The sequence below is a fragment of the Sciurus carolinensis genome, chromosome 16 (assembly GCF_902686445.1).
Source record: "Sciurus carolinensis chromosome 16, mSciCar1.2, whole genome shotgun sequence".
NCBI classification, from domain to species: Eukaryota; Metazoa; Chordata; class Mammalia; order Rodentia; family Sciuridae; genus Sciurus; species Sciurus carolinensis.
In genome coordinates this window covers 60854760-60875608 of record NC_062228.1, presented here as the reverse complement: position 1 = coordinate 60875608, position 20849 = coordinate 60854760, and the positions used below count along the sequence as shown (strand labels likewise).

General features: G+C 40.1%; 1 protein-coding gene and 1 pseudogene across 1 annotated transcript; both read left to right on the top strand.

The window, feature by feature from the left end:
* The first annotated feature begins 617 nt into the window (after positions 1-617).
* LOC124966191 (vomeronasal type-1 receptor 4-like) lies at positions 618-1703 on the top strand. The gene has a single exon (XM_047527239.1). The coding sequence runs from the start codon at positions 618-620 to the stop codon at positions 1701-1703; it is 1086 nt and encodes a 361-aa protein (XP_047383195.1).
* Positions 1704-15568: 13865 nt separating this feature from the next.
* LOC124966189 (vomeronasal type-1 receptor 4-like) lies at positions 15569-16464 on the top strand (annotated as a pseudogene).
* Positions 16465-20849: the final 4385 nt, after the last annotated feature.

The window sequence follows — 20849 nt, the reverse complement described above, 5'->3', positions numbered from 1 at the left end:
TTAAATTCTGTTGTACATATTGTAAGACTTATTAGAACTGGATACATCAAAGTCACTCACCCCGTGTACAGCATTTGATGAAAGTTAGTCTCAATTTAATGTACATTAACTTATGAACTTGGTAATCCGTTTGAAGTCTTTGTGCTGTTTTATACACATTTTCTTACTTAAGACTGCAGAAATATTATTTTTGCTTATATTTAAAGTTTAGGTCAGAAATTCCCTGAGATCTGATTTGTTGTATGGTGTAGAGGTCTATTGAAGTTCTTTTTCCAATGTGACTAGCAAATATCAGTTCATTCTGAAACATCCATGCTAATTTCTTTCTATGCTTTCGCTCTCACTTTTTGTTGCTCCTCCAACTTTAGGATCACGTGATCTTCATGGCTCATTTTTCTGTAAAATATATTGTCAGTTCTCTCCAGGAACATGTGAATATTGCGGTCTTTGTAATCCCACAGTTGCATACAATGAAAATAACTCTTGGTGTCAAAAAATCTTTTTAAGATGGTCCTCTCACAATGTTGCTCAGATTGACTTGAAACTTCTGGGATTCTCCTGCCTCAGATCCTCAGGTAGCAAGTGCTCACCTCTGTGTTTTGGCATAGCTAATGTTAATGAGTCATTTTGCTAAGAGGAACAGCTGTTGCCATAATATAAAGGACAATGTGCCAAATGACAGGATGGCCTCCACCAATGTGGCCATAGGACTGATGTTCTTATTACAGGTTGTTGTTGGAATTCTGGGAAATTTCTCTCTGCTTTATTTCCATTTAGTGCTTTCCTACAAAGAGTGCAAGTTGAGATCCACAGATTTGATTCTCAGGCATCTGATGATAGCCAACTCTTTGATCATTCTCAGTAGAGGAATTCCCCAGACAATGTCAGCTTTGGGGTTGAAATATTTCTTCAATGACCTTGGATGCAAACTTATTTTGTACATTCAGCGAGTGGGCAGGAGTGTGTCCATAGGCATCACCTGCCTCTTGAGCATCTTCTGGAACATCACAATCAGCCCCATGAACTCTTGTTGGAATAATCTCAAAGGAAAAGCTCCAAAGTACATTGGATTCTCCATTTCCATTTGCTGGATGCTGTACATGGTGGTGAACTCCATTTTTCCTCTTTATATGCTTAGCAAATGGAGTAGTGAAAACACAACAGAGAAAAAGGATTATGGGTACTGTACTTCTGCAGGGCGTGACAAATTAACAATCTTGTTATATGCATCATTGTGTGTATGTCCTGAAGTTGTCTTTTCTGTGCTCATAATCTGGTCCAGTGGCTCCATGGTTCTCATTCTGCACAGGCACAAGCAGCAGGTTCAGCACATTCACAGCATCAAAGTTTGCCCCAGATCCTGCCCTGAGTCCATTGCCACCCAGAGAATCCTTGTCCTGGTGGGAAGCTTTGTGACTTTCCACACTCTCTCCTCCCTATTAAATCTTCATATTGGTCAATTTCCCTTCCCCAAAGGGTGGTTGGTGAACACCAATGACCTAATTGCAGTGTGTTTTCCCACCCTCAGCCCCTTTATTCTCATGAGTCGTGAGTTCACTCTAGCCACTTTATCCAGGCTCTCCTTTGTTTGTTTAAATAATACAAAGTCTTGCTGGGTGTTGTGGCACAGGCATGAAATCTCAGCACTCAGGAAGCCGAAAAGGAGCATTCCATGTTTGAGTTCAGCCTCAACAAGTATGTAAGACGCTGTCTCAAATCTGAAATAAAAGCACTGGGGATGAAGCTCAGTGGTACTCAGTGGGAAAGTACCCCTAGTTTCAGTCCCCACTACCAAAATACAAGTCAAAATTTGCCTAATTGTGTCATAAGTACATAATTGCAAGTTTTCACACAATATTCAAGGGTTTCATTGTTCTTCATACTGAAAACAGTGATAGAGAATTGAATGCAAGATTCACTTGACTTTCTAACTGTAAAGGGCCCTGGGGTCCTCAACTGGCTGACTGGGGGACTCATATGGTCATGTTGGAGGGGGACAGCACTGGTGGTCCTCAGCCTATGGAGAGCATCCTGTAGACAGTTGTGCTAGTTCATGTTGCTGGAGGAAAATGGAATGGATTAGTTCCTAGTCCTTCAAAGTCAGTTGAATCACAATGGATAGCCAAGTGCTGTACTCCTGGAAAGTTTACCTCATGCAAGTGCAGTGGAGTGGTGGACACTGTTGTAGGATAATTCTCCTTATCAATATCAGTTAATTTATAACTTCCAGAAAAGTTTTTTTCCAATTTTTTTTGTTGAATAACTGTGAAAACAGAGTTTGGGATAGACATATTTAGTATCAACTTTTGGAATAAAGGAGAGATTTGTTTTCTACATAGTAAAATAAAGATATTCTCTCTCTCAGTTGCAAGTAACAAGGCAGTTCTTTATAAAAGGTTTGTTTTCCTTTGCGTGGGGATTCTTGAGTGTGATGCCAACTGCTTTCCTGTGGAGCATTCACCAGGTCCACTCCTTACCACACAGACTGCAGTGGATAGGAAAGAGGGAAACTGGGTGGAGCTCCTGCTGTCTGCTGTCTACCAGGAAGGAAGGGCCTGGTTTCCCACCTAGGAATCACACCTCTTCTCTGGGATCTATAAAAGAGTCACAGCATAATCTCACACTTTCACATTTTGTTAAAATATACATAGCTGTCTTTCAAAACAGGTGAATAGATGTGCAGGTCCTTACCTAAACTCTTAAAAAGTTGCACTTAACAGTTCCTAAATCAGAAAACATTTATGAATTTAGGCTAGTTTGTTGTCTTAGAATCAACTCATCTATAAACAGTGAAGCTGGTGGTGCAGGTAACTCGTGAGAGTGTTAGCTCAGGTCCCACAGGTGGAGAACTACAAGGAGATGGAAGATACATGAGGATTCATGGGCAACAGCCTCATGGAAGGACTTTGGGGACAAGCAATTATTATAGGACATTAATTTCTTTGCCCTCGGTTACCCTAGTATTTTTGTCCCTCTCTATCACCACATGTGTCACTGAGAAGGCCACATGAATAACTCGGTTTTGCCTGTGAAATTACACTCTTGGGAGATATTTGAAGGAGATTGAGTTTTAAGTCTTTGCATATTTATGGCTATGTCTCATTTTATGGAAAAGCCTGAGTTGAGTACACAGGAGATTCTAGTAGGATAAACCCCTCAGGTGTTATCATAAATTCCCAGGGAAACATCAACATCTAGAGGCTGTGGAAGTGATGTGGTAAATGGTAGATTTTCAAGATTTGAAACCAGACCAAGCTAGTAGCTGGGTTATGGGTGGAATAAATATATTTTCCCCCATAAATAACTTTCATGTGATGAGAATGCAGAGGAAATACAGGGAGGACCAGAGACTAGTAGAGAGATGGACCTGGCCCTGCAAAACCTGGGAGAAAGCTCACTCTGGAACCTGCCTGGTGGCTTACTGAGAGTCTCAGCCTTCTCCAGGGGACTGCTCAGAGCTCCCTCACCATGTGGACGCTGGCACTCAAGGTGTATTTACTAAAAACATCCAGGGCAAATATTTACCAGTGTAGTATTGAGGTAGGGGGAGTGTACAGCTGTGTAATAGAGGAGAGTGAGCAGAGAGCACAGGGAAATGGGATGACAGACAAGAGATGCTTTGAATGAATTCTAAAGATCTTGTGGAGGAGAGGGAAGGGGAGAAGGCAAAACATGTGACATGTCACTCCAGGGTTAAGGTCAGTGCCAAGCTTATGACCACATAGAGCACAGTAAGCAAAGAAGTCACAGGCATAAAGTCACTGGGTTCTGGGTGGATGGAAGGCAAGGTGACAGGAACAAGTGTTTGGTGACAATGCACAGTCATTGGCAAAGGAGCTCAATGGTCAGTGGAAAGTTTGTGATGGGTACGTGCTGTGGGGAGACGAGCAGGAGAGGAGGACACCTTGGTGGATGGTAGACTAAGGCAGATTCAGAATGTAAGCAAAGGGGTTGAAGCTGGGGAGAGGACAGACATGGGGAGGGAGGAAGAGTGCTTGCAGGAAGGTGTTGGATCCTTAAGGGGGGACCCAGACTGTGAGTCTACTGGGCACCCAGGAGCAAAGGGCAGGGTTAGAGGTTGGTGGGTAGTGGTAAGAGACAGGCTACAGTTCACAGAGGAGCTGAGGTTCCTGAAGGTTGAGCTCTGTGGACTTGAGGGTGTTGGGCAGAGGACACAGGGAATGCAGGGAATTAACTGACAGGAATTAGGAATATATACAGCAGTAGGGAAGGAATACACAGGCGATGGAGCTTGTAGGAGTCACTGAAGGTGGGAGGGACAGACTGTGGTCTTTAGAAAAGAAAAAAAAAGTTTTTTCTTTTTTCCTGTTTCATTTTTGTCAGAAAGGTTATAGAATGTGGGCCCAGGGACTATGTACTAGAAAGTGAAGAATAATGGAGAGTTATGGATTTTTGTAGGTCATGGGGATGGAGGGATAGAGGATGTAGCCAGGTGTGCAAGGAAATGAACCTCAAGAGTCTCCTGTCCAATTTCCTCCCAGAGTCTGACTCTACTGCACACACGGCTCAATGTCTTTTAGCTTGGAACCTGTTGCTCACCCTCCACCCTACAGATGCCCAGGCAGAGAAGGAGGAGCTTCCAACAGCTCAGGCATCTGGACAGATACCAGAAGATGCTTTGGTCTTTCAGGATACTCCAGGCATGACTCCTGACTGGAAAGAGCTATTTTTAAAGTGGTATCTAAATGGGTCTCAACTCCCTCCCTGGACACAGTGTAGGGAAGTCTGAGTGACACATGTAACCAATTCTCTGTGGACCATTTACTGTCATCTCAGGCTAGACCACCATATCCCAAGATGCATGTGCTTGGGCTGATAGGGAGATCACATATTTTTGGAGCAAGTGGATACACCAAGTCATTACACACCAGCACTCAAAGAAGTTCCCCAGTCCTGACTCCCCCAAAGGATTCAGGAATAAGGACTCAGTACTCAATCCCTGGTCCTCCTGTCTGCAAAAAAGCTCCCTTGAAGCCCACAAGACAGATGAACCCCAAGGTGGTGGAGGACCTTGGCCTGCACATGATGCCACAGTTTCCCACTGAGTCCTCTGACCCTGATCCTCTGGTGCTCACCTGAATATGCCTGCCTAGTCCTTCCCTGGGTTCCTGTTAGCACTCTGGACACCACTGCCTCACTGCATGTCCACATGGTGGCTGGTGTCCGCTGGCCAGGGCTTAGCATGTCCTCCCAGACTGGAGCTTCCTTCTGCAGGACCAGTCTGAAGAGCAGAGTTCATGATCACCACAAGTAATTCAATGGTAATGATAAAGATGAGTCATACAGTGGAAAACACCTTACCTGGGTCACCTTCACAGCTGTCCCTGGAGGGCACAACAAATGGAGTGGACTTGCTCTCCACCTGTTCTATATTGTAAGTGAGGTTCCCACTGGTGGACAGCAGCCATTGCTGTGCTGTGCAGGTGAAGGGAGGTGGGAGGCAACATCGTCCTGGTCAGGCATTGTCTCTGTGACCAAAGCTCCTCAGGGTGATGAGACAGAGGTTCCTGCAGCAGGGCTAGGGCTGTAGGACTCTGGTTTCCTTTGGGTGGGGCAGCAGAGGGGGTAGATACTAGTGTTCTGAGGAAAGTGACCATTTACACCATCTGCTGAGTTTTTTTTTTTTTTTTTTTTTGATGCTGGGGATTAAACTCAGGACCTTGTTCATGCAAGGCAAGCACTCTACCAACTGATCTATCTCCTCAGCCCTGAAAGTTTTTATCATGAATGTGGGTGGAGTGCTGTCCAGTGCTCTTAGTCTTCTATTCATGCCCTAATGAGTTTTTCTCCCCTATTTGGTTCATATCGTGCATGATACTGCTTGTCGAATAGTGAATGCACTTCACATTTCCAAGGTAATATTAACTTCATTTTGATGAACTATATATCTTTTAAATTAATATTCTATATTTAAAAGCAATCTATATTTAGAACAAATGAGCTTTTCATTAGGAATTCTCATTATACTGCTTCTGTGGACATACTTTGTCATAATTATAACATCTTCCATTAGTATGTTCTATATCACAGTTATAAAACTATATATAGACAATTATTGGCCACTATCCATAGTTTACTTTGGAATTCACTATTTGGAATTGGAAAATGCCTAATGTTGTGGACACGTTTCACTACATCCTAATGAAGTTTCAGCACCCTAATGATTCCCTGTGCTGTCCTATCCATCCCTTCCCTTCCTCCAGTGCTCTAATGACCACTGATCTTTTCATGGTCTGTCTATAATTGCATATAGATAAGTCTTTCAGATTGCCTTCCTTCACTTAGGCATATGAATGTTTATGTTCCTCCATGTGATTTCATGGCTTGGTAGCTTTTTGCTCTTCATGACTGATGATATCAAGTTGTGTGGGTGACCACAGTTCTTCACTCCATGCACTGGTTGAGAACTTCCTTGATGGCTTCTCATTATGGGCTATTAAGATAAAGCTGCTGTAAACACTGCCATGCATCTTTTTGTGTATAGGTAACTGTCAACTTCTTAGTCCGTATAAAGTGAGTGGACTTGCTGGGAGTGGGTGGAACCTGTGATGGGTGATTTAACATTTGCTTCAGAAAGAAACAACCCTTTATCTTCTATTTCTCTAGGAAGCTTTCTTGTTGTCTTGCAAATCCACTGCTACATTTTGAAAATATGCAGTTTGAATGACATCTATACATGCCTCTTGCTTCATGCCTTGAATCCTGTACTCTCCAAAATTCATATATGTGTAAGTCCTCAGTCCCACCCCTCACTGTACAGCAGAATGTGACCTAATCTGAACATGGGTCCATGCAGAAGTGGTTAGGAAAGGGAAGATGAGGTCACACTTGTGGTGAGTACACTCTTTTTTATGGGCTGATGACAGTCATCTAGATCCCTATGTTTGCCATGATGATCTGCCTCACCTCAGAGACAAAGCAGTGGAGGAATGCGACCACAGACAGAAAACTTCGAAACTGTGAGTCATAGTAAACCTTTTCTCCTCTGCATTGATTTCTTCAGGAATTTGTACAGCAACAAAACAAATGAAAGCCTAACACACTTCTCAGTTTCCATCACTGTTTAGTCAAACTTTTCATCACTGTGACCAAAGGAACTGACCAGAACAACACAGAAGAGGAAAGGTTTATGGGAGGCTCACAGTTTCAAAGGTCACAGTTGATACCTGGCCAACACGAATGCTCTGGGAAGCTCATGGTGGATGGTGGAGGAAGACAACTCAGGTCATGACAATCATAACAGAGAGAGCTCTGCTCACCGGGAACAAAATGTAAACCCAAAGGCATGCCTCCAGTCACTTACCTCCTCCAGTCACTCCCCACCTGCCTACAGATAACACCCAGTTAGTCCCTATCAAAGCAGTAATTAGGTCAAAGGTCTCAGAACTCAAGAGTTCACCTTTAAAATTTCTTGTACTATCTCACACATGAACTCATATCTAAAATACAAAATTCACTTTTTATATCTCCCTTCCACAATGATCAATATATTCTCACTCCAGTGACCTAAAGTCAATTCCCATGACCTCTTCAGCCCTCTTTCAAAATCTCAGCCCCCAAACTTTAAGTGGCATCAACCACAGTGTCACATCCACACCTCTGCACCTGCACTGTTCCTCTGGGGCCTTCACTCTCTTCAGTACCACTATCTTTCCAACCTCACTCTGGCACCAACAGTCCTCAGTATGTCTCCTTGTCCCTTTACCGTCCACAGACAGGTTGTGACTCCATCTGCACCCTCTGCTCCTCTCCCATACCCCTAGAAACTCCCAAGACATCGCTACCTCACCAATGGCTTTTAAAATATCTGGATTTTAAAAAATTCTGTCTTGACACAACTTGGTGGGCCTGGATAGAGATACCTCCTTATCAGTTGATTATTTTCAAATTCAAACATCTCTTACTGGGTTCTCACACATGGCTACCAGGCACCAGACCAAATCTCCAAAGGGTCAGGCCCAGACACCTAGGGAGAGTCCATGAAAGCCAGAGCCCATGAAATTATTCAAAGCAGGCACTGCAGAGTGCCTCGGAATCCTGGCATAACTCACCTTGTTATCCTACTGTGCCATTCCCACTAGCTGTTACCTGGTCTCCAAGAGAAATTCCTGTGTGACCCACCTGACCTCTGCTGTCCTTTGCAGCTGTGAGTAGTGAAGATTTCTGCAGTTCTTCTGTCCCCATGTCAGTGTGTTTGTCTTTCCATCAAATAATCTTTAAATCAAGGAACACCTGTGAACCTCTTCACCTGGGTCCTTTAATGCCTGTGGACATTAACTGCCCTGGAGTTTCTCCTCCCTCTGACCTTCATGCACTTGAGCTCATGGTTTCCACCCCCACTATGTCCTTTGTTCCATGACTGATGCACCTTTAGAATCTGAGACCCCAAACTGTCTCATCCCCTGGATTTTTATACACATTTTGCCCTCCATATCCTTAAACTCCCCAGTGCACTTAAGATGCATCACACCCTCCCCCCACTCTGCCATTTTCCTCTTACTGTACTCTGTAGGACACAGCCACATCCCCTGCCCCTCATCTAACCCACAGGACCTCCAGGTAAGCTCCCTGTCACTCATTCTCTATCACACACACTCTCTGAGCACCCCCCACACATCACTGTCTCATCACACCCCCACAGCAACAGCAAACACCAGAGTTTGAATAAATTTTGCGTGTGTGCAATTCTGTCCTGGTAGACTGGGGGTCACCGGGAAAGAATGTAAAGGGCACACATGACCACCCTCTTGCTGACACTCAGGAGCCTGGATATAAGCACAATTGTATATATATGCCCAAGGTACTGATGCACACTGAGAAGAATGTGTGAGAGATTATGTGACAGAGTGGAACAGGTCATTTGGTTGGTGTCTAGACTGTGAGTCTGAGTGAAGGTGGGAGTATGGGAATGACTATGTACATACATATTTTAGTACACATGAGTACTGTGTGCTAAACTATGCACATGAGTATGTAAATGCATTTGTTGAGTGTTAGGTTGTGAATTGTCAACCACATAGTTCCATTTCTTCATTTTCAAATAATACTTGTAGTGAAGAACTAGGAAAACTGAAAGTGATTTTGGTAGATCAAAGAGGAAAGTGAGTAATCAAGATATCATGGTGTGCATGAATGCATAGAATGGAGGTGCTGTTTCTTTAAATCTATGTCTGCCATTCATCAGCTCCTCCAAATCCTGGACATACATCAACCCACTGCTGCTTGGGTCTTGTCAGTGCTCTACAAATTCATATTTCCAGGCAAACATTTCACCAATATAGGCAGCCTTCAGCAGAGACCAGAAAATGGACTGAAGGGAAAATTTAGCCTTAGCCAAGTGAGGTCAGGACTTTCCAGTTGTTTCGGAGTGCTGGTCTTCAGACCCTTGAAATGTCATGCCTAAACAGTGTGCTTTGCTTGCCTGGGTGCTTTGGAAGCCTAATAATGTGAATTGTCCTGGACATTTAGGGCCATGTGGTAAATTCCCAGGCTCACAAGAAGCTGAGGATAAACTCAGCCATATGGACAGTGTGCCAGGGACTCCAGGAGAAGCTCTGGGCACCAAGGCCTATGTCAGCTTCCTTGGAGGACAGTATCCAGGAGTGTTGTCTCACATGGTGGGGAAGCAGCATATCTGTGACCCCACAGGAGAATGACATGAAGCTCCACCTTGGGAACCTCTCCTGGACTCTGCCAACTGCTTTTTCCCTGGTTTCATGGTAAACTGTATCCTCTCCCTGATTTCAACTGTAACCATGTGCATAAAAGTATTCTGTGAATGTCATGAGTTCCACTAGGCAGTTATTGTAAAGCTAAGCGTGATTTTGGGAACCTCAAGACTGACAGATGGGTCAGAATTAGGTATTCTCTTTTCTAATCTGTGTCCTTCAAAATTCCCATTTAGTCTAAAACCCTCACAGAATAATGGATAGTACATGTAGGTCAACTTTACAACAGCTAATGATTGAGTTTGGACAATTATATTTTGTATTTCCTCCTTAGTTAAACATTCAGTGCATACTCCTTTAATTTTCTGTGCAAAAATGAGTATAATAATTCTAATAAACAGTGCAGATGGGTTGAGAAAAAAGCATTGACTTATCAAGTACTTAATAAAAAATAAAGAGTTTTCTGGCTGATCCTCTAATTTAGGTAAATTTATATGTGAGAGACTATATTAAGACTCTCTCCTCTAGTGATAGTATTCTGTTTAGACTTCCTTCCATTGCTGGGATAATATTCACAAAGTAATTTTCCAACAAACTTTTCATGTTATCATTTCAAATTAATTCACCATCATGCAAATGAGTCCAAGATTTTCTAATGTAATTTGTGAAATTTTTTCTTTCCTTTTACCTCATTACACTTCTTTCTCAGAGCTTTCACTCATTCTGTTTGTTTTTTTTAATACCTTAGAATGATGTTTTATTACCTGAATCATAAGAATTAACAAGATTTGGGGACAAGAACTCAGGCAAGTCTGGAGTCAAGTGAGACACACAAATACAGTCAGTCCCTCAGAGGTTACACCTCAAAATTCCCTGCACTATCCATATGAGACCCTGTCAGCCTCCAGGGTTCATGCAAAATCAACAGCCTCTTCCAAACCCCTCAATGCTAATTCTAGAGTTACTAACGAGGAACTCATAATTGCCTTAGTAATTAGCAAGTGTGGAGAAAGTTTTTTAGCATATCCTGGACTTCCCAGACCTGTACTGTCATTGTTTCTACAGGTAAAATGACAATTGCAACCCTGAGGGTAAGTGAGGTCACAGGAGCACAGAACTTTATCTCAGGGTGCAGCTGCCTCCCTCCCTCCATGCTGGCTGTCAAGACTTTGCACTGAGCCCAGCACCTTGCACGCAAGAAGCACAGTGAGTATTTTGTATTTTTGGTACAGATGCAGGGTGTATGAAAGTTTGGAGAAGTGCCCATTTATGAAAGAGGATTTGGGGTAGAAACAGTTCCAGAGCCAGCGTAGACAATGTAAGGTGAATTAGTAACAGGAGTTTAGTCCCTAACATGATGCCAATCCAGGATGGATCCAAGAACAATGTGATAAAGTCCTCACTGAGGGTGGCTATTGTTAATAATCCCAGACGCTGGTACTGAAATCCAGTTTTTGAGGTGTTGAAGCATTGTGGTAATTAAAGCATCCTGGTGTCCACATTACCTTACAGGAACCATAGAATAAATCATCAGTATGATTGGAGCTGTGTTTATAATGCCTTTAGGTTACAGTAAAGATGAGTACATAACTATGAAAATTACATCATCTTGAACAGAAACCCAGATCAGCATCTGTTTCTGATCAATTTAACGTAGACAAACATTGCATCTCCACTGAATCACCTATGGTGTGTTGTTCACGGTTTGAATTCTTCCCCTGATGAATGTGGGAATTACGTTTATTGATTTTCATATGATAGACCAATGTCAGGTCTCTGTGATAAAATCCAATATGAACTTCATGGGTGTTTGAAGGTAATTTTTTAAATATTTTATTCAGTGTTTTCACAATTATGTTCATCTGGGACATTGGTCTATTTCTTCCTTTGGTGTTTCTTTGTAAGATTTTGCTATCAGGATGATAAAGCCTTCATAGAATGTAAAGTTTTCTTCCTTTATACTCCATGGAATAATTTGAGGAAGTTTGATGTTAGTTTTTCTTTAAAGGTGTAGTAGAACTTAGCAGAAAGTCTATCTGATCTTGGGCTTTTGTTATTGAAAAGGCTTTAGTAGCTGATTCACTTCCCTTACTTGATATTGGTATGTTTAGGTTTTCTGCCTTCCTGGTTCAATTTGAGCAAGTCTTATACGTCTAGAAATTTGTCAAGGTTATTGAGATTTTTTAGTTTAATAGAGTATAATTGCTAGGTGCAGTGGTTCATACCTGTAATCCCAGTGACACAGATACTGAGCCAAGTCAGGAGAATGGCTTGTTCTACTCAGCCCCAGCAACTAAGTGAGGCCCTAAGCCACTTATAAGACTCGATCACAAAACAGAGAAATATAAAGGGCCAGGAATAGCTGGGGCTCTGCATCAGTGATAACGTGACTCTGTGTTAAATCCATACTATGAGAGGAAGTGAGAAAGAGAGAGAAGAGAGATAGATAGAGAGAAAGAGAGAGAGAGAGAGAGAGAGAGAGAGAGAGAGAGAGAGAGAGAGAGGCACAAAGAGAGAGGTGAGAAAGAAAGAGAGAATAAATGTTCAAAGTAGTTTCTAATCTTCCTCTGGATTTCAGAAGAATCTATGGTGAGATGATGTTTCCATTTTCATCTCTAATTTTGTTTTTTTGTTGGCTTGGGTTTTCTATATGTTTATTAGATGACTATAGGTTTATAAATCTTGTTTACCTTTTCAAAGAATCATCACAGTTTTCTATTGATCATTGTATTGCTTTTACCAATTCTCAATTTTATTAACCATAGCTCTGATCTTAATTGTTTTGCTTCTCCTACTGATTTCATGTTAGTTTTTTCTTCCTTTTGTAGGTCCTTGATGTTTAGCATAACATTATTCATTTGGGCTCTTTCTGCTATTTTATAGTGTAGGTATTTGATGCTATGAACTTTCTTTTTAGAACTGCCTTCATACTGTTCCAGGAATTTTGACATGTTCCATCTCTGTTCTCATGTATTTATAAAAATTCTTGATTTCTTCTCTCATTTATTCTATAATCCTTCACTCACATACAAATTAATTTTTCAATATTCATGTGCTTATGTGAGTCGTATGTATCATGCTATTGATTTCTAGTTTCATTCCATTCTGATCTCACAAGAATCACAGGATAACATGAAAAATTTTTCATTTGCTGAGACTGACATTGTGACCTATAATATGGTCTATTTTAGTAAAAAGTGTCCTTGATTGATCTGTATTGAGATCCTATCATATGGGTGGTGTTCACAGTCTCTCTTATTTCTCTATGATTCTGCTATAGCAATGGATGGCTTTAGGTGGGACATGGGAGCCCACCCATAGCTATTTCTACTTAGGGTCCAGTAATTAGTTTGGGTTTTTGTCTCTTCTATTCTTTGTGTCGAGGTATAGATGAAGACTAAGTGTCATTAAATTTTGTGTTGAACAAGGTGTGCTGTCTTTTGGCTAAGTTTATTTCAGCATCAGAGTTTCTTCCCTGTATACTTGTAGTGTCCCTATAGGTTCCAACAACACCCCTTAGAATAATGGGATACAATCAATAAACCACAACCTATGTTAACAAAATACTAACTACTTGGTTCCTACTATGACATCTACAATGTGAATTGCATAAAACAAAGTGGTAGGGTCAATGATTGCTGCCAGTAAAAACGATAAGTAACCATGACCTCTGTCTGGCATTAAAGAAATCAACAGGTGTCAACTACAGAATCTCCATAGTAATAATTGCTACAGCATTAATGGCTGGATCAGGAGTTATGCAAACCAATTAATTTTAAAAGTTGTAAGAAAGCAGATAATTAAGAGAAAATAACAAGTGATAAGAAAGAAGAAGAGGTCATAATTCAAAAAATTGAATGGTCAGAATGCAGAGGAGCAGTAGCATGTGATGGTTTAAAGGAAGAGAAAAAAAGAAATAACAAAGTAAATGTAGAGTGAAAAATAGAACAATAGAATTTGTCAGCAGAAGAAAAGAAAGAGAAATGAGACGAACAAACAAATGAAAACAATAAAAAACAAACCAAAATTATAATAAAAAACCCTAACCCTAAGAAGATAAAGAAAAAATTTTAAATACTAAACATTTTTTAAAAAGCTAAAAATGAGAAAAAAGAAATATGTACATGTATATATGTTCTGACCCAATCAGCACAGCAAAAACATAAAAAGAAAAAAAAGAGAAAACAAAGATTCTTAATGATTAATTAAAGAGTCATTTCCACTGAGGCGTTCTTTCCATTTCTTCTTGAGCTTTGTCCTGAGTGAGTGAGCGAGGACTGAGAGTTGCTAAACCCTTCCAAAGAGGTTCTTTTGAGGACTGCCTGTCTGTGTTTCTACATTCTGCTACCTTCAGATGTTCATCTCATTTCTTAGATCAGAAAAATTTTCCTCTATTATTTTGCTGAAGAGGTTCTTGATGTTTTAATCTGTATCTGCATGTTTTCTTCTATCCCAATGACTCTGAGGCTTTGTCTTTTGATGTTGATCCTAATTCTTGTATATTCTGATCATGTTTTGTTCGTTTGTTTTTTGCTTTATTGAATACTGAATATTTAGGTTCAAATACCTGTCATGAAGACCTGAAGTTCTGCCTTCTAGGACTGAAGATCTGTTCTCTCTGCAATTGAATTTTTGGTCAACTTAAATTAAAGTTCGTATTTGTTTCATTATGTATTTTATTTCCGGGAGCTCTGATTGGTTTCTCATTATCTCTATTTTTTATTGAAATAGACTTTGATCTCCTGTATTTGCTCTCTTCATTCATTCCTTAGATCTTATTCTAGTTCACTGAATATTTTAATAATCAATTTTTTAATATTTTTTCTCTGGAAATATCCACATCCATATATGAGGGTTCTTTTCTTGAGGGGTTATGAATTTGGGAGGGAGAATTGTTTCCCTATTACCTCATGTTTTTGGAGGTCTCTGATTCACACATGTGTTCAGAAGAGTTACTCTTCCTCTTCTATGCATGTGTCATTGGTGTGTAGTTATCATTTTTGTTCTTGGGACTTCTGTTTTTGCTGGATGAGATGCCCAGGAGAAGGACCTCAGGTCCCCTCTAGTTGCTCCTTCCTCATGCCTGGTTCTTGTTCTGTGGTTTTTGTCTCCTCTATTCTGTGTGCTGAAGCATTGTTGGATCTCAGATGGGGCTAGTGCATGTGCGGTGAGAGGTTCACTGTTACTTGACTGAGTTGTGAGTGTAGCTCAGCTACAGGATCTCTGCTCTCTTTCTATTTAGTATCTAACCATCTCAATAGGCCCCAAGGACTCTATGTGGATAGAACATGAAACAAAGATCCCAAATGCATTGGGTTCTCAATGTTCCTCCACATATGTTGCATATACTGGTAAATGTCATTTTCCCTCTATATAAGGATATCAAATTAAGTGGCTAAAACATAAATTTTTTAAATAAAAATGGTTAGACACTGTTCTGAACATGATGATCAAAATGTATACTACTGTTGTTATTCTTCAGTGATTCAGGGTTTATGTTTTGGCATGGCAGGGGTACCAGAGATTAAAATCAGGAGCACTTGGTCAGTTAGTCACATCCCCAACCCTATTTTTTATTTTATTTAGAGACAGGCTCCCACTGAGTTACTTAGTGCCTCACTTTTGCTGAATCTGGCTTTGAATTTACAGTCCTCCTACCTCAACCTGCTGAGCCACTGGGCTTACAGGCATGCACCACCTTGTCTGGCTCAAACTGGGTTTTAATACCAAGGCTCAAACCATATTTCTGCCTCAGCCTCCTGAGGAGCTGGTGACCACAGGTGTATATCACTGTGCTTCACTAAAAAAAATTAATGAATCATTTTGCTCATAGGAAGAACTGTTGCTATCATTGAAAGAAAAATACACTGAATGAGAGAATGGACTCCAGGGACATGGCAATGGGACTGATGTTCTTATCACAGTTGCAGTTGGAATTCTTGGAAATTTCTCTCTGCTTTATTATCATTTAGTCCTTTCCTGCAATGAATATACATTAAAACTCACAGATATGATTCTCAGGAACCTGACTATAGCCAACTCTTTGCTTATTCTCTCTAAAGGTATTCCCCGGACAATGACGGCTTTTGGTTGGAAGCATTTCTTGACTGACCTTGGATGCAAACTTCTTTTATACACTCAGCGAGTGGGCAGGAGTATGTCCATTGTCATCACCTGCCTGTTGAGTGTCTTCCAGAACATCAGTATCAGTCCCATGGACTCTTATTGGAGTAATCTCAAAGAAAAATCTCCAAAGTACATTGGCTTCTCAATTTCCCTCTGCTGGATCCTGTACATGGTGGTGAACTCCATTTTTCCTCTCTATATATTTAGCACACAGAGTAGCAAAAACCTGTGAAAGAAAACAAATTATGGATTCTGTTCTTCTGAAGGTCGTGACAAAATCACAGACAGATTATACTCAGCACCCTTTTTATTTCCTGAGGTTCTCTTTTCTGTGCTCATGATCTGGTCCAGTGGCTCCATGATTGTCCTTCTGCACAGGCACAAGCAACGGATTCAGCACATTCACAGCATCAAAGTTTCCTCCAGATCCTTCCCTGAGTCTAGAGCCACCAAGAGAATCCTTGTCCTGGTGTGCTCCTTTGTGAGTTTCCACATCCTCTCCTCCCTATTAAATGTTTGTATTGCCCTTCATTTTAATTCCAGTTGGTGGTTGGTGAACACCAGTGCACTGATCTCCATGTGTTTTCCCATGGTCAGCCCCTTTATTCTTATGAGCCATGACTCCATTTTCTTCAGGTTCTGCTTCTGAGAAATGTGAAATTTAAAATTTCATCATAAGTTTATGAATTTTAAGTTTTTGTACAATGTGCTATTGTTATAGTCATTCTTCATGCTCAAAACACCAATAGAAAAACTTACAGAAGAGTCACCTGTCTTTGTATTGTAAACTCCAAAGGGCATTGGGATTCTCTGCTGCCTGAGCGTGGGATCTATGTGTTCAGTGTAAGGCAATGAAGATGATCATGCTCATGTTGATGTACAGCAACATGTAGGTGGTCATCTGAATTTATATAGCTGGAGGCAAATCAAATGAATGAGTACCCAATCCTTCAAAATCAATTTAATCACAATGACTGAACAAATGGTGTACTCCTGAAAATATCTGTCAGAATAAAATACAGTGCAGAAATGAGTGATGGATATTCTAGTCAACATTTCTCCATATGTTTATCTTATATGTTCCTATCTTATGGAGAGCTTTTGTTGAAAGGTAAAAATAGGTCCAGAAAGTACCTGGGATATATGTAGAATGAATAGATATTTTTCCAAATTTGTACTACTAGTGTGATTAGAGAATGAAGATGAAATGGAGGCTGAGACAAGGGTAAGTAGATGGTGGAACTCTGCAGGTTGGAATCTGGTGCACTGGACAGTGGAGCATTGTCATGCAGCTACCTTGCCTTATGCAGGGTAATGCAGTCCAAGATCCCTGATGCAGCCCTGAATCCATGCATGCTACTGAGCCCTACAGTAGTTTGGGGGCCTCAGTTAAAAGCAATATACTTTCCCATCTAGTGCAGCCAATTAAGTACATGCCAGCAAGCACAGGAGAGATTCTTCTCATTTTTACTAACCCTAATCCTATCTCCAACTCTTCAGCTCCAAGACTTCCCTGAAAGCAACCACTGTGCAACTATAGCATGTAGAAAATCAACACTGAAACACTCTTGTAGAGGCTGGAGAAATATGATATGGCTCTTAAAAACACTGAAAACACATCCAGAGAGATGTTTTACTCTTTAACTTGTCTGATAACTTGCTGATAAACTCGTTTCTCATAATTTCTATTTCACCTGCCTTAGAATTTGTTCACTGTATGAAAACGCCAACTCATAGATCATATGTCAATAATAACCAGTAACAACTGTTTGAGACTGAAGCATTTAGAAGAATGACAGTGTCTGACTGTGGAATAGATGAGAATGAGCAGAGGACACAGGGATACAGGATGGCAGACTTAACATTGGAACAGATAGCCTGGAGGGTGGGCATATGAAGTGCTGGGTAAGAGATGGATAGAGCTAAAAGACAAAAGGGTATTACATGTTTCTTAGGGGCTAATGCCAATGCTGGGTTTATGTTTGCACAGAAAGATTATGTGCAAGCAAGTTATGGATATTGGGTTCAGGACAGGACAAGGATTGCAAGGTGTCACATTAATGGAGGATAAAATGACAAAGCATGGCTTAAGGACAAAAGAGGTTTAAAATTCCCTGGAAGCATGATGAAGTACGCTGTGGGGAAAGGAGCATGAAAGGAGGCAGATCTTGGTGGGCAGTGGACTAAGGCACATACAGGGTGTAACTAATGGAAGTGGAGCCTGGGGGTGATGATAGATATGGGGGTGGAAAGACATGCATAGGAAAGTGTATGGAGACTGAAGGAGGATGGGACCTTAGACATGAGTGGGAAAAAGCACTTAGGAGTTAAGGGAAGGGGTTATCAGATTATGGGTAGTGGGTCAAAGGCATGCATGCAGTTCATGAGGAGTTGATAATGCCTAAAATTTGATCATTGTGGCTTTTCACATCACACCTGTGCATTAATAGCAAACTCCAGAGCCTGTTTAAATGCTGCATGTGTACAATGCTGTCCTGGTGGGGTGTGGTAGGTTGAAAGGAATGTAAAGAGCAGACTTGGTCACCCTCTTGATGGCATTCATGGGCCTAGAGAAGCACAAATTTTTATATATATTTATTTATATATATGATATATTTATAGGTACTGAGACAAACAGTGAGGATGAATGTGTGAGTATGTGACAGAGTGTGGAACATGATAGTTGTATTTGTTTCTGCATTGTGAGTGTGTGTAAGGTGAAATTGACAGTATAGGAATGACTGTGTACATGTAAATGTTTCAGTATGCCTGAGTATGGGCATATATACTGTGTGTTGAAATGTACACACAAGCTGAAATATATACATGGTGTTGATACTGGCCATAGCAGAGGATGCAAAGGAGTGTTAGAACTTAGATATTTTCCCAGCCTGGAGCAATTAAGAGAAAGACGCTCACTAAATATTGTTCACATGTGTAGAAATACAAGCAATATGTAAAAGCAAGGGAACAAGCCCCCCAATTGACCCAAAAAACTGCAAAACCTAATCCTATTTATATAACATTGGAGAATATATCAGAAAAAGAATTCAGAAAGTTCATACTTTAAAAATAAGAAACTAAGAGTTGAAATACCAAAAATGAGAGATAATTTCAATATAAGAGATATAGATTCTAAAAAAGAACCAAGTGAATCAAAGTAAAAATTTTATAGAAAGACCAAAAGGGAGAAAGTTTTTCTGAACCCTACTATATAATCTAAAAACTAAATTTGACAGCAAAGAAAAGATGCTAAAAACAATGACCATAATATTTAAGAAATAAGAGATAACATCAGGAGACCAATCTAAGAATCATTGACACAAATGAAGACACCAAGATGTGGATGTCAACACACAACAAGGGTGTGGATGGGAATCATAGAAGATCAGTTGATTAGACAGAGGGAAAAGCAGGAATGGGAGGGGGATAGAAATAGGAAAGAGTATAATGAATCTGACGGATATCATTTCTATGTTTATATATGAATACACCAACCATGAAACTCCACATTATGTAAAACCACAATAATGGGATCTTATTAGAATAAGTTATACTCCATGAATGTATAATATGTAAAAATGCGCTCTACTTTACATATATCTATGCAGAATAAAGTTTAAAAAAAACAAAATTTGCATAACATCTTCAAAGAAATAGTATGAGGAAGGTTTCCAAAACATAGGAATGAGATGGAAATCCACATAAAAGAGGCATTTTAAAACCTAAATGGATAATATTCTGTAGTGGGTAACTGAATCAGGCCTGGATATAAAGTAAACTAAGGGTGCTATCTGTTAAAAGGACTTTCCCTAGGATCTAATTACTTTCCTTTGAAGCATAAACACCCCATGTGAAGGTTCTGGACCCAAGGCTATAGATTTACTGAAGGTTTTGCAAGAGGAGCCAGTCTCCTTGATCACTCTCTGCTTTTGTAAATATACCATCTGCTTGATAACCCTTACACACAACCACATATAATTTTGAAACCTTGTGCACAAGTATGTATCATTTTAGACTAAAAAAATTTTGACACTAGATAGTCTATAAATGTTGAGAAAAACTGAAGGAGTTCTCAGAATTTTGGGAGCTAACCTCTGAGCCAGACAGCATGCAATAAAGTTTAGTTTCTTCCACTCTTGAGTGCCATTTGTCAATTCCTGTGTGATTCTCACAACAATCCAAAAAAAGGTACTATGCACAACACATTATAATTAACATTCCCAATATAGAAGATATTGGTAGAATTTAGAAAACGTCAAGGGAAAAATGGGAGATCACATTTAGAGTAAGTCAATTAAATTTTCAACTGATTTAGTAAAATCAAACCTAAAAAGCCAAAAGACCTTGAAAATACATATGGAACCCTAAAAGATAACAGGTGTTATACTTTCTGTGTCAACAGAAATCTATAATTCAGAATTTGTGATGAAATAAAAATTTCCCATGATAAGCAGAAACTAAAAGAATTTATAGCCACTAAGACAGCACTACAAAATGCACTTAATGCAATATTTCACATGGAAGAAATGAAATTAGAAATCAATAACAAGGTAAAAACAAGAACAATTTAAACTGGAGATTAAATAATACATATATGAGTGAGTAATGAGTCACAGAAGATGTCAGAAATCAAAATGGCAGGAAAGAAAATATTTTTTCTCTAAGAAAACGAAATGCAAATGATGAGAAAGCCTCAGTAAAAAACCTACCCTGGCAGTTTGGATTTAAAAGACCTCCAACTCTCATGGACACAAACCCAAATAAATACAATTTTCTCATACTAGACAAAGGGGTCAAAAATATGCAATGGAGAAAAGATAGCCTCTTCAACAAATGGTGCTGGGAGAATTGGAATCCATATGCAACAGAATGAAACTAAACCCATATCTCTCACCATGCACAAAACTAAACTCAAAATGGATTAAGGATCTCGGAATCAGACCAGAGACCTTGCATCTTATAGAAGAAAAAGTAGGTCCAGAGCTTCAACATGTTGGCTTAGGACCGGACTTCCTCAACAGGACTCCCATA